General features: G+C 53.4%; 2 protein-coding genes across 2 annotated transcripts in view; both read left to right on the plus strand.

Annotated features, from left to right (window-relative positions):
* The window catches only part of LOC135447432 (ovocleidin-116-like), a 30,405-nt gene extending 18,173 nt beyond the window's left edge, over nt 1–12,232 (plus strand). The window contains exons 2-5 of the mRNA XM_064712370.1: nt 7,916–7,987; nt 9,530–9,583; nt 9,724–9,816; nt 9,917–12,232. Of these exons, the coding sequence (XP_064568440.1) occupies nt 7,928–7,987; nt 9,530–9,583; nt 9,724–9,816; nt 9,917–11,905 (2,196 nt within the window). The 5' untranslated portion in view covers nt 7,916–7,927 and the 3' untranslated portion in view covers nt 11,906–12,232. The remainder of the gene's footprint in view (nt 1–7,915; nt 7,988–9,529; nt 9,584–9,723; nt 9,817–9,916) is intronic.
* Nucleotides 96–5,034, plus strand: IBSP (integrin binding sialoprotein). The gene is made up of 7 exons (XM_064712369.1): nt 96–177; nt 1,230–1,303; nt 1,381–1,431; nt 1,550–1,621; nt 1,805–1,858; nt 3,844–3,945; nt 4,240–5,034. Exons 2-7 carry the CDS (start codon nt 1,250–1,252, stop codon nt 4,804–4,806), a joined length of 900 nt encoding a protein of 299 aa, XP_064568439.1. The 5' UTR covers nt 96–177; nt 1,230–1,249; the 3' UTR covers nt 4,807–5,034.
* Nucleotides 12,233–12,913: the final 681 nt, after the last annotated feature.

The raw sequence follows: 12,913 nt of genomic DNA on the forward strand, positions 1-12,913 counted from the left end.
CTGCCAGCGTTGAAGTTTTGGAGGGGTTTTGGTGCATGCTGGAGAGCTGGCGTCACTCTGGGCAGGGCGGTGACTGGCTTAGGGGGGGCAAAGCCAGACCTTATATCCCAGCAGGGCAGCAGCGGGAGGAAATCTGTGCCGGCTGACTCCATGGTTAGCTCTCAGTGCTGGGGCAGGGTAAGCTCGCTGCTGCTTTTCTCAGTTCGGTTGTGCATTGATGTCTGCTTTTTGCAGGGAGATGGGAGGGTCAGTTTGCTGGCAGGATTGGGGTGCTGCTTTTAGTCTTTTTCTGGATCTGTGGCTTCATGAAGCGCTTGGGTGGAGGGGATGAGCATCCAGAGCCTTGCTGCAAGTTCAGAGAAACTTGTGGACGCTTGTTTTATAGCCTGAATTAAGCAAAACTAGGGAAACTTCAAGCACAGATAAATGTAATAACAATTCCCTACAAGCACAGCTGATACTGGGTTTAGGCAGAGGAAGGGTAGGAGAAAGCCTGACTGGGAGCATTGTTCCCTGGGGGAAGGCTGGGCTGATGCTGGAAACGATTGGGTGTGCTCCTTTCTCCTTGATGCACGAGGGCAGGCTGTGTTTTGGTGCTTTGGGTGTGCAGCTCAGACCTGCCTAGAGCTAAGTCCCCTCCAGCAGTGCCTGTGGGGGGCTCTTTGCATTGGTGCCTTCCCACTGCTGTTTTTACCAGCGGCAGCCTGTGAAGCCAATTACTTCCATTATTTCTTTGCTTGTTTGTTTTTCCTCAGTGAGGTTACACTGTCTGTGGTGTAATTCCCAGGAGCAACTGCTTCCTGGGCAAAACCCAAGCAGGTCTTGGAGCTGTGGAAGGGTGGCCACAGTGGGCAGTGCTCCCAGCTGCTCCTGTTGCATCTCCAGTGGGGCTTGGCTTTCTCCCCTCCCTTAAGGGCAATGGGCAAACAGGAATAAGTCATCGTTCTCCAGGAAAGCTTTGAGTTCACTACATGGGGAAACTTGCTTTTCTGGTATATTGTGGCTTCTAGAAAAAACAAAATGTATTAATGGAAGTTGAGGCAGATCTTTAAAAAAAAAAAGAAGAAAAAGAAAGAATTGGCTCTATGGAGGGATTGGATGACCTCACCAAGGAAGGCTGGAAGTCATCCTTTCTTCTCCCCAGTCACCCACGTGGACACCGACACGTGGATGGTTTGGAGTGGTGCTGGTGCTTTCTAGCTGAAATGCAAGCCCTCAATGTGTTTCAGTGTTCCTAGAGACAGCAGCCATGAGGAGTGTCCTGGTGTTTGTCTGCCTGGTGGGAATGGCGTGCACCTTCTCGGTGAGTGCCAGCTGAGGGGGGCCCCTGGCCTTGCCAGGGCTGGTGTGGGGCACGTACCAACTCACCCTTTCCCCCAGGTCAAGAGCTGGCTGCGGCAACCCAAGCTGGATGACTCAGAAGAGAATGCGGTAGGGTCTCCCCTGTGCCTAGTACCACACAGGGCTGATCTTGAGGAAGAGCACATTTTGGTAGCTCCTGTACCCAAGGCCCCAGACTGATGGGATTTCCCCCTCCTTCTCCTGGTAGGTTTTCAAGAGCCGGCACCGGCATTACCTGTACAGATACATCTACGTGTATCCCCCGCAGCGACGGTACCAGGTGGGTGGCTCTGAGGGGTTGCTGCTGCTTTGCTGCCCTCCAAATGCAGAGATTTTGGCCCAAATGAGATGGGGGCAGGTCTGTGCCCTGTTGGCTTGGCCTGTGGGCCTGGGCACAGAACATTGTTCTTGTGACACCACTGGGAACCCACCCACCCGCCTCCAACTTGGTTTTTCCTCTTAGGGTAGTGACTCATCTGAGGAGGAGGGGGATGGCTCGGAGGAGGAGGAAGAGGGGGTGAGTATGGCAAACCAGCAGCCTGCAAAACAAATACAGGAATTTGGGAACTTTCTTTGGTTTTGTAGTCTCTTCTCATCAGCATTTGTGGTCACTGACTTCCCACAGGCTTGCACTCTGGATACAACTGGATTTTCTACTCTGGACCTTATTTTACTTTTTTTGTCGATATTTTCCTTTTGCTTTCCTTTTTCTTCCTGGGCAGGGGTTGCACCAAACAACCCTGAGACAAATTCTCTGGGTTTCCATTTCTAGTGGATCAGAAAGGAGCAGGATGGGCCAAAGAACAGAACCAGGGAGGTTCACACAAGGAAGAAGGTGCTGTTAGGAACTCCTCTAATCTTCATCTTTTAGGATCTGTTACCCCTGTAACACTGAGAATACCCCTATGGAAAACCCAGTTATGCTCTGCATGTGTGTTTGTGGAGAGACACAAACTGATGCTATATTGGGAAAGTCAAATTTGTATCAGTCAGATACAAAAACCAGATGGTAAAGCTGCTCCTGTCTGCTGGATCAGTGTGAGCTTGGGCACTTCTAGAGCTGTGAGAGCAACCCAGGTCCAAAATTAAATGTAAGGGATTACAAAGATCTTTTGTGCCTTATCGGGCTGCAAATGCTCAAAAATAGTCCAGTGGTCTCAGGCACATAGGTGCTTTGAAATAAGGATCTGGTATGCTTAGAATCCTGTGTGTCACGCTTAATCAAGTCTTTTATTTTTTTCTTTTTAAAAAGTTATTTAATGAAAGCAGGGAGTCTGGTTTTAAACCCTGCTTTGGAGGCCTGTCAGGGATTGGGATATAGCATGGGGTAGCCCCTGTGCCAGCTCTGGCACCTCCCTGCAATTTTCCCCATTTTAGCCGTTTCTCTCCCCTACCACTGCAATCTCTAAGGATAAATTTGAGCAGTAGGATGGGCAGCAAAATGTGGAATTTCATTTCTCAGAAAGAAATTAACTGGTATGCACGAATGTAGCTGCTCTTTAGGTCTGCCCTTTTCATTTTGAGGGCATAAGAGCATTGGCTGCTCTCATGCAAGGATGTGCCTTCACTGGCAGGGTGGTCAGCAAGATGAATCATGCTGATAGGCCCCAAGGTCAGTTATGTAAAAAGCATTATAAAGCATATCGGTTTGCAAAAAGCTTTATATTGGCTGCTGTATAGGGAGCATCACTTCCACTGGCACACCTGGCTGCACTGTGCAATTTGATGGCTCTCCTGCTGGAGAGGAGAGCAGCCTGGATTTTCTCTGCCAGCACCTGCACCTGTATTTCAAGGTCTGAGGTGGCCCAAAATGCCAGGGTAGCTGTCCTTGGACTTGACGTGTGAGCAGCAGGGATTGCCCAGGGCAGCGATGACACTGACCTCAGGTCTCCCTGCCATGGCTGGGCTCATGTGCTGGTGCCAACCAGCTCCACCTCCCAGGCTGGGCCCTGGGTGAATTGCCCCACCAGTTCCTCAGTGTCTGCTTCAGGCTCTGTTTGCATTTGGGTTATTCCTTACCCTTTTTTAGCCATGCACCCCACTGAGAGCCCCGCTCTGCTGCTGATCTCTGGGGCCAAGTGTTGCTGATGGCTGATTGCTGGTGGGGTTTGGGCTCACGCCTGGCTTTGAGCCATCACACTCTCACTGACTATCCACACATGGCATGCAGTGTGTTCGCGTGTATTGTGCCTGTGGCTTTCTTTGTTTTCTGGAAACTGGGGAGGTAACTTCAGAAGAAAAACCTTTAGATGCTTTGCAAAGCAAAACTTGGAGCCAGAATGGGAACATCTGACTCCAGCCACCACCACGTAATTGCACAGCTCCATCTGCCCTGCTGCAGCCTCTACATTTCAGCCTGGAACAAGATCCGTGAGAAAGCAGGGAACTTGGAGCGATGCCCAAATGCTCTGTGTGGATGCACTGTATCCCTCTCGCTGTGGAGAGGCCTGCGCTCCACTCCAGCTGCTGACCCCCTGCCCTGTCCTGTCCCTGTCCTTGCAGGGGCCATTTTATGCTGGAACCAAGGCAGCTGGACACCCAGCTGGAGCAGCCCCTGAGGACTGCCAAGCTACACTGGGAGGAGACATCCCATCCCCCCAGCAGGTGCGGTTTGGGGAGATAGAGGGAGCACCCACGGGGAGGGGCTGTTCATTGCATGTTTGCTTGTACCCATGGGATACCCTGCACTCTGTTTCTGCTTGGGGAGTTGCTGTGGAAGTACCTATAACTGGACAAAGCTCTGGACATTAACTTGGGGTTGGAAAGGGTACCCCAAAAAGACAGTCCTGCCATGAAAAGTGTGGGGGAATGCTCAGCTGCGCCCATACCTTCCCCTTTCCACATGGAGCTGCAAGCTCCTGACATCCAAGTTATGCTGTGCTGTCTTCCCTCTGCCAGGGCAAGGACTGCCAAAGGATCAGGCAGAGAACTGCCAGCAAGGGGGAAGACTCTGAAAATGAAGACAGTGATGAGAATGAGGAGGAAGAGGAGGAAGAAGAAGTAGATGAGAATGAGAATGGTGTCAACGGCACAAGCACCAATACCACAGAGAGTATTGGACCTCATGGCAATGGCACTGTGGGGGCTGAGGAGGGCACTGGTGAAGCTGAGGAAGAGGAGGAAGAGGAGGAGGAAGAAGAAGAGGAAGAAGAGGAGGAGGAAGAAGCTGAAGCTACCACCATTGCAAGCACCACCAACGAAGAGGGTCTGATACAGGCGACCACTATGGATGATGTGGGACCCACAGATGTCACCACAGATGCCACCACAGCTGGGGAGCTGTGGGAGTATGATGTGACAGCCAGGGACCACGGCCGGGGGGACGAGGGCACCACTGAGGGTGGGTACGAGGAACAGGATGAGTACGCACGTGGGGACAGCTACCGCGCCTATGAGGATGAGTACGGCTACTACAAAGGGCACGGGTACGACGTGTATGGCCAGGATTACTACTACAGCCAGTGAGCACAGCCCTGGTGCTGTCCCTGTCAGCCCCAGCCACTCAGGAAGGTGCATTCCAAGGCTCCCTGGAGCCACCACATGCCAGAAGGGATGCCATGCAGCTTGTCATGCACAGGCTGCCTCCCTGGCTCCATCCCAGGCTTTTTTTTTGTATCTTGCAAAGTGAAATGAAATGAAATGAAATGAAATGAAATGAAATGAAATGAAATGAAATAAAGCAACTGAACTGAGCTTGTTGGTGACAAAAGGTTTGCTGCCAAATTTTCTGCGGTCAGTGGAAGAATGCAGCACTTGGGGAGGGGCTGAGGGGCTGCATGATGCTTAGGGCTGAATCTTGTTATTCCAGCTCAGATGCACATGAAAGGAGGGAGGAATGGCAAGGATAACTTGGAAAGCTGCTGTAGAGTGCCCTCTGAAAAATGAAAGGGTGCTCTTAGGGACACTGCGGTGGGATTACAGCCTTGTTTTACGTAAAGTTGATGTGAATTTCCAATACGTGAGCAGTGATAACTTTATCATGTCTTCTGTTCCTTGGTAATGCACTTCCCATGGCCTGACCACACATCAAGCAATTTTAATAAGGGCAAAACCACTAATTTCTCTTTCTGTGCATCACTAGCTTTAGACGCACACCCCTGTAATGAGGGCTTTGCTTTGTCCCTGCACCAGTCATATGGGTATGAGGCTGGGTAACTTGGATGTGTGTCTTGAACACCAGTACTGCAGCCCAAAATGTCCCTGTCACACAGCCTCATTCCCAGGGCTGTCACAGTGACAGTGGTGCATCCACTCCCCTCCTTCATCAGCGATGGCGATACCTAGCTGGGAGTCCTCAGCTCAGGGTCCCTTTCCAACAGGAGTATGTCCCTGGCCAACTGGTGATCTGCACTATGGATAGGGATAGAACAAATCCCACTGGGTTCCAGGCAGATGCCACCATCTGGGAATAGTGATGGCCCTCATTCACAGTTTATGGCAGGTACCATGCTTCTCTTGCACTCCTAGGAAGGAAACCTGAGTTCAGCTTCTGATGCGGGTCCAACTGCAGAACTAGTCTGTTCCTGCAGCAGCAAGTCACTGGCCATTGTACAAAACTGCTTCTGTATGTCAAAGCCAGGCTGCAGCTTCTGGGGAGGCAGTAGGTGCTGCCTGCAGCATGGGCACCCCTGGGGACAAACCCCTATGGTGGCACTGAGGAGCCCTGCGTGCACTCATGGCTGGTGTGGGGACACGAGAGCTCCATCATCCACATCCCCGGGGGGTGCTCCGCTGCGTCAGGAAAGTGGCACGGACAAAGAGCCCTGGCACTGCCAGGGGCCAGGTCCTGCTCCTACAGGGCGCTTAGCCCAGCCCTGTGTGCGTCAGCCCCCCAGGCACCTGGCAAAGGCTCTCCTCCAGGAGCCAAGGCATGTGGGCTGGCTGCCCTGTGGGGTGGCATCCGACTGCCACTCCCTGGCCAGTGCCTAGGGTCAGTTTCCCGCTGGCTCCAGGATTTATTCCTGCTTGAGGCTGGATGCTGATGGTTTAAGCATTTCTGGTGATAACGTGGGCGTTGTGCCAGCTCCCAGGGTATAGGTTGGGGCGGAATGGAGAGTGGGATGGGAGCTGCTGCCACCACCTCCACAGTGACTGCCTGAGCCAGGCTGGCTGCAGCAGTGGGAGCCTTTCTTGGCAAGGGTGTATGTGACCAGCAATGCCACCCAAAGTATAGGTGGAGAGAAGGAGGGTTTGTACATGGTCCACGCCCTTGTAGCACTTCTTTGTAATGAAGTAGGGCTCAAAGGGACCTGTGCAAGCAGTGCAGGGAAAAACATACATATTTTTTTCTTTTTTGCCATACATATTTCTTCTCTTTTGTGCTTGCACAGGTTTAACTCAGAGCGGTTGAGGCTGAAACCCAAAAAGCAAGTGTCAGAAGACACAGCATGGTGAGGCTCTCAGTTTGGCCAACACTGCCCTTCTGTGCCAAAGGGCCAGGACCAGGCCTGGCTCTGGATCTTGCCCTTCCATTTCTGCAGCCCTGCCAGCTTTCCCATGTTGGTCACAGTGAGCAAGCCAAGACCTACTGCACACCCTCTTATCAATAACCAAGCTGGATGTGTGCCACACTAAGATCTGCACTAATCATTGAGCAATTTTGCCTTCAGAACAGATATTTATAAACTGTGCTTTCTGTTTATCCAGCCAGGTGGAACATTTGATAGCTGTCTTTTACCACAAACACATTTTTAGCTGGAAATTACTCCCCCTGGTTATCTGTGAGTGCTGCCACAGCTGACAAATGTCCCTGGGCAGGAGCTGATTGGCTCTGTGCACCCGGGGCCAACTTTAAATTTCAGCAAAGTGGGCACAGGCTCCACAGTCTGCCTGTGGGACCTGCTTCCGACAGGAAAAGGTAATCTTCTCACCTAGTTTCCTGCCCTGTCTCTCCCTAGCCCTTCAGCTCTGCTGTCCTTGAGCAGGGATTCTCCTGCTTTCACTCTGGGCAAGGCACAGTGGGGATGGGGACACCCTGATCCTTGGCTGCGCACATCTCTTGAGCTTACATTGCTTTTGTACTGCTGATCTTTGTGCATGTATTTCCTTCTGGTGTTTCCTGTAGCAATACTGGTATGGCTTCAGTCTCTGGGATGGACCTGCAAGCCCAGGCAAGGGTGGTTGGGTGAAATGAGAATTGGCCAATAGAGATATTGCCTGCTGCCATTTATCAGTGCTGTGAAAGCCTAAAGCCTGCTGCTTTCTTAATTGGGATTTATGAACAGCTTAACTTGCAGCAACTTTCGGGGATCATTTATTACAAATATCCACCCAAGCTGCCTTGACAGAGGAAGTTAGGCAGTTTTAATAGCCAGTGTCAGAGCTCCCACTTGGAGCAGCTGGCTGTGCCCTAAGCACATGGTGAGAGCATTGCCCTTGTTGTGAGGGATGCAAAGAGGCAGGACAATGCCAAGGGCCACCACAAAGCCTGGGAAAAACCAGGGTCGCTGCAAAACCCTGCTGCCATGGGAGCTTTGGGATAGCAGGAGCTTTTAGGTTGCTGCTAACCAGGATTATTGAGGACCACAAGTCCCAGGAATACTAACTGCAGCTATGCTTCACTTTGTACCTCCAGGAGCAGCCCAAGATGCAAACTTTCCTTGCCTGTCTGTGCCTGTGCCTGCTCAGCACAGCCCTCGCCACACCTGTGAGTATGGCTTTTCCTGGGTTCCTGCTGGAAGCATGAGATGTGCTATCCAGTGCATCCTGGCATGCTTTCAGCAGTGGGAAAACATAGGTTGTAGTTGTGCATACCACCTCTGGTGCTTGGGGAATGAAGTAACGTGAACAGCAGAGGTGACCCCAGAAGAAAAAATATATATTAGCACTGGGGTGGCTGAGCATGTTCCTTCAGCTTAGCAATCAGGGCATTGCACAAGTGTCCATCTGGGTGGCTGTACCTCCTGGATTTCTGTGGGTCTGGGATCTGCCTGGTGCTTCTGGCCTGCAAACAGCCTGAATGAAGCCACAGGCAGGGAGGTGCGGGGAGGATGCTCATCTTATCTGTGTGGGGAACAGTGGTCAGAGGGGTGCCCACAATTATTTTCCAGCTCTCCTAATTTGAAATATTGAGAGATTTAACTAAAAACAGGGCAAGTTAAGATGAATATAATATGAGCCATTTTTGTCTTGCATAACTGTTACTGAGATTACTAAATACACAGCTAGAATGCAAGTCTGCTCCTAGAAAAGGCTTGCTTTTAAGTCAGGGTAAGGAGGAGGGAAATCTCATCTTCCTGAGATGGCCCCTCCCATGTGTCTCTTACCCCATAGAGCAAGCTCTTACAACCTGGTCTGTAGCAGAGCAGCCCAGGGGAAGGCAATAAATCATCACAGATTTTCTTTTCAGATAGGAGCACACATGGGAGTTAATGCTATGCTGTGTGACCAGAGCTGTAATCTGTCCTTTCACACTATTCACAAACAATGAAACAACCTGGGGATATTCAATACTTTGGGGTGTGTTTCTGCCCCTTCAGTTGGGCTTGGGACGTTTCAGGGACTAATTTTTCTGAAATCAAAGAGGACTCTCCTCCATGGTGTTCTCTCTCACTCTGGCATGTAAGGGATGCCTGAAATGGCTTTGTGGGGCTCACAGGATGCTCCCACTAGTAGGTTCCCCAGCCCTGAGGGATGCACTGGCCAATATCCACCAAAAGATGCCAGGATAATCAGGGAGAGCTGCAAACCTGCAAGCATGTACAGAAACTCAGCTGTGAGGACACACAGGTTGCTGCTCAGTAGCTTAGTAAACACTGGAAACTCCACCAGTTAACCAGCTCTGTACTCAGCACAGGCAGATCCAAGCAGTAAGATGGAGCATTCTTTTGTGAGCAATGATGCTGTGTATTAAAAATGCTCTGTGGTAAAATCCTCAGCAGCAGTCTCCAGGAAAAGGTTATTTGTTATTTATCAACAACACCATATGAAGGCTAGCATGCAATACAATCATGCTCTAGCAAAATTCACAATAGTTTTCCGATCCTGGAAACAGGATTTTGACCTTTCCTACTACTGCTGTCTTTAAGTCAGCACCCCAGCTGGTGCCTGGGAATTTGGTGGCTAATCAATGCAGTTTTCCCACCCTTCCCTGAAGGTGGGAAAGGGTGGGTGGTCAGCAGTTAGCACTGCCTGTGTGCTGAGGCAGTGTTTGATGCCTTAGCTCTTCCCTGTGTTTTGCTGCCCACAGGTGCCACTGCCGCTGCCTGAGAGAGCTGCTGGGAACTGTGTGGGACAACACCGGGTGTGTATCCTTCTGCCACCTCCTGGGGCCTCAGTGGGTACTGGTGGGACTCTACTGCAGTGCCAGACGCAGAAAGGGAAACTCCTGCCAATGCAATTAATAAGGAAATTGTGGGTTTTGGTTATTTTCTTCCCTACCAGATATTTCTGAAAAGCTGCAATGCCAAGCATGGCTTCTACATTTTCAAATATGTCTACTCATTCTCAACGCGGAGGAACCAGACGCAGATAAAGGTAAGGATGGAGCCAGGGGACACTGTGGGACCCTGGCCTGCCTGGGGTACCCCCAGCAGCAATCCATCACCCTGACCTCTCCCTTGTGTGTACTACACAGAAAGAAGAGGCTGACCACCAGAGTATCATCCCCAGCCACCGACTGGATGACGGCAATGCCAGGAGGGAGCCACCAGCTGGGTCAGCTGGCACAGCCCCAGAGCACAGTGACAACAGCAGCAGTGAAGTAATTGAGTATGGGATTGTCTTCAGTCCCGAAAACCGCAGCACCCCAGGCATCAGCAAGGATGGTCCCAGTCCTCAGCCTGGCACTGGCATGCGCGCACGTGGCAGTGGGGGTGGCATGGGTCCCACCCCATCCAGCTCAGAGGGCAGCGGCGATCTGGATTTGGTGGTGGAAGGTGATGGCGGTGTTCCCATTCTCCCTCAGGGTGAACGCCCTAGTGAGATTGTGGTGGGGAACAGGTCCAGGGTCAGGAGTGAGAATAAGGATGATGGTATCCCCAGGGTGGTTCTGGAGGGGGGAGCCGTGACTGTGGGGAGGGGGAGGGCCCCTACTACCAGAGGCGCAGGGGATGAGGGCAGCGGAGAGGCCACTGTCTCTGGCCAAGGGCAGGAGAGTGTTAAGCAGAGTACAGCGACAGGAGGCACTGCTTTGTCCTCTGTCACTGAGAAGATGGAGGATGTCCAAGTGGATGCTGCAGGTGTGGATGAATACGCTTACATCCCCGATTCAGGCAGCGTAACCATCACCCACGGGAGCCTGGGCAGCACAGACAGGGCCAAGGGTTTCACCCAGGTCTCTCCAGGCCAGGATGATGAGGTAAACATATTCATTGGAAGAGCCAACATCCATATGGGGGAGCAGGTAACCACCCAGGCTGGTGTCACAGCAAGTAGGGAGAATGATGGCATCCCCTCTGTGGGAAGCAGCAGGCCCCCCCTCAGGCTGGACGTCACCGTGGCACCCAGTGGAGGTGAAGATGACAGCATGCCTGCCCGCAGGCAGCCTGAAAGACTGGCCACCACAGCCACCCCAACCCATGGGGACAGTATTACCAGCAGCCTCAGGGACAGCCGTCTCACTGGAGAGGATGAGGAAGGTGCCACCACCACCATCAGTGTTGATAGAGGACTGACAACCCCTGTTCCCTGGAGAGTCACTAGTGGTGACATTACCAGCCCCACAGTGGCTAGCATCCATGGGAAAGATGATGATGAGGTGAGAGGAGAGGGGCAGAAGTCCAAGGGGAAGCCAGACCATGTGGCTACCACGAGCCCCCACCACAGGGGTGACGTGGAGGCCACTATCACAGTCCCAGCCAGGGGGGCCAGCATCCGCCCAGCCCCTACTGAGGGGTTCCGCACCACCCCGTCAGTGACAGCCGGCAGCCACAGGGCAGGCATGGGCACTGTGCTCGGCAGAGGAGGGAGTGGGGAAGTGGGGACAGCCACCTCCACTCCCCCCCGTGTGGAGACACGGCCCGGGGCTGGGATGAGGGTCCGTCCAGGGGGAGCAGGGCTGGACAAGACACCCAGGACGGACAAAGCACCATTTCCAAGTGGGAAACCCAGCGGCGGGGTGTCGAGTGGGGGCCAGAAAAGTGTTGGCGGCTATGATGGCGATGCTGGCGGCAGATCTCAAGCTGCCAAAGCAGGAGCCAGCCCCGCTCCACAGGCAGGGCAAGCCACGGGCAGCATGGCAGCCGGCAGTGGCCGGGAGCAGGGGCGAGGTGCAGAGAGTGGGACAGCAGGGCTGGGGGCCGGGGGTGGCCGCCTGCCCGGGCACCATGGCAGGAGGCTGGGGGCCGGGGCGCCGGGCACCATTGCAACACTGGGCCGCAGCCGGCAGCTGGACCAGGTGAAACGTGCTGACGAGCTCCATGTCCGTGAGCGGGCCTTTTACAGCCTTGGCGGGGCGGGCGGCGGTCCCCACGGCCCCTATCCCGGCCTCGGGAGTGCCGACAGCAGCCAGTCCTCCGAGGGGGACCGGGGCAGCCACAGCGAGAGTGCACAGACGGGACTGCAGCCCTCAGGGTGGGGATCCCCAGGGTACCCCCAAGGCCGCTGGATCCAGGGGCCCCTCTGAGGCGTGGCCGGTATTCACCCCAGTAGGCTCCAGCGGTGGAGCTGGGGGGCAACTCGCTGTGTTTTCCCCCTTGGTATCCCCCCTGCGGGCTCTGCTCTTGCCTGGGTGAGGGGCAGGTTGCTGGGGGGCACACAGTGCTTCACAGCCCAGGAGCCAAAAATCACTGGTTCATGCAATCTGCTGTTAATCTGGGGGAGGCTGCACATGGCACAGCAGCAGGAATGCACGGGTGTGCTGTGCTGGACAGCCAGGGAACAGCAGCTGCGCTACAGGGCATAGGGTAGCGATGTTTGTGCACTGATGCGAAGCAACTAAAGAAGCAGTGAGAAAAAGCCTCTGTCCTTGCAGTTTCACTTCAGCCTACTGGAGAAATAAAGGCATTTCTGTACCTGTGGATCTGCTGACTCTGGTGTTTGCAATGGGACTTCAGGCAGTCACTGCCACAAGCAGCATGCTGGGGGTGGGCTGGTCCCTGGGCATAAAGGGATTTCTGGCCCCAGTGCATCCCTGGCCCTGCCATTTCTTGTGGGACTGCAATTTGGCCAACAAGCCCTACACATCCCTCCCCTGGGATACCAGATCCTGCCCAGAGCCACCAGCATCCCTGGGCTTGCTAGGGAGGCCCACAGAGCATCCTCCCCCTCAGTTCATCCACTTCCCCCAGCAAGAAGTCCCCATCATGCCCTCCTGATGGTACATTTCCTGGCCACACTGTCCTTCCAGGAGCATCAAAGCACTCTGACTGTGCCACCACCACTCCTGCCACTGGCCCCTGCACACAGGCCTGGCCGGGCTTCGACACACTGGAGCCATGCCCTCAGTGTTAATCAAAGTTAATCACTGTTTATGCAATTGCAGGTTGCTTTTTCTGTCTGAGAAGCTGCTAAAACAGGCGTGTTTAGGAGCGGCACAGTGGGAGAGGCATTGAGCCTTGAGGGGAGAGGTACTGCCTCAGCACATGCGGAGGGGACTCACCACCTGTGCTGTGCCTGTGCAGGGAGTAGGTAG

Source organism: Zonotrichia leucophrys, chromosome 4, assembly GCF_028769735.1.
Source record: "Zonotrichia leucophrys gambelii isolate GWCS_2022_RI chromosome 4, RI_Zleu_2.0, whole genome shotgun sequence".
In the NCBI taxonomy this organism is placed as follows: Eukaryota; Metazoa; Chordata; class Aves; order Passeriformes; family Passerellidae; genus Zonotrichia; species Zonotrichia leucophrys.

Coding starts and splice junctions, on each gene's coding strand:
- IBSP (XM_064712369.1), top strand. CDS start 1,250: ATGAGGAGTGTCCTGGTGTTTGTCTGCCTGGTGGGAATGGCGTGCACC. Junction 1,432..1,549: donor ATGACTCAGAAGAGAATGCG/GTAGGGTCTCCC, acceptor TTCTCCTGGTAG/GTTTTCAAGAGCCGGCACCG. Junction 1,622..1,804: donor CCCCGCAGCGACGGTACCAG/GTGGGTGGCTCT, acceptor TTTTCCTCTTAG/GGTAGTGACTCATCTGAGGA.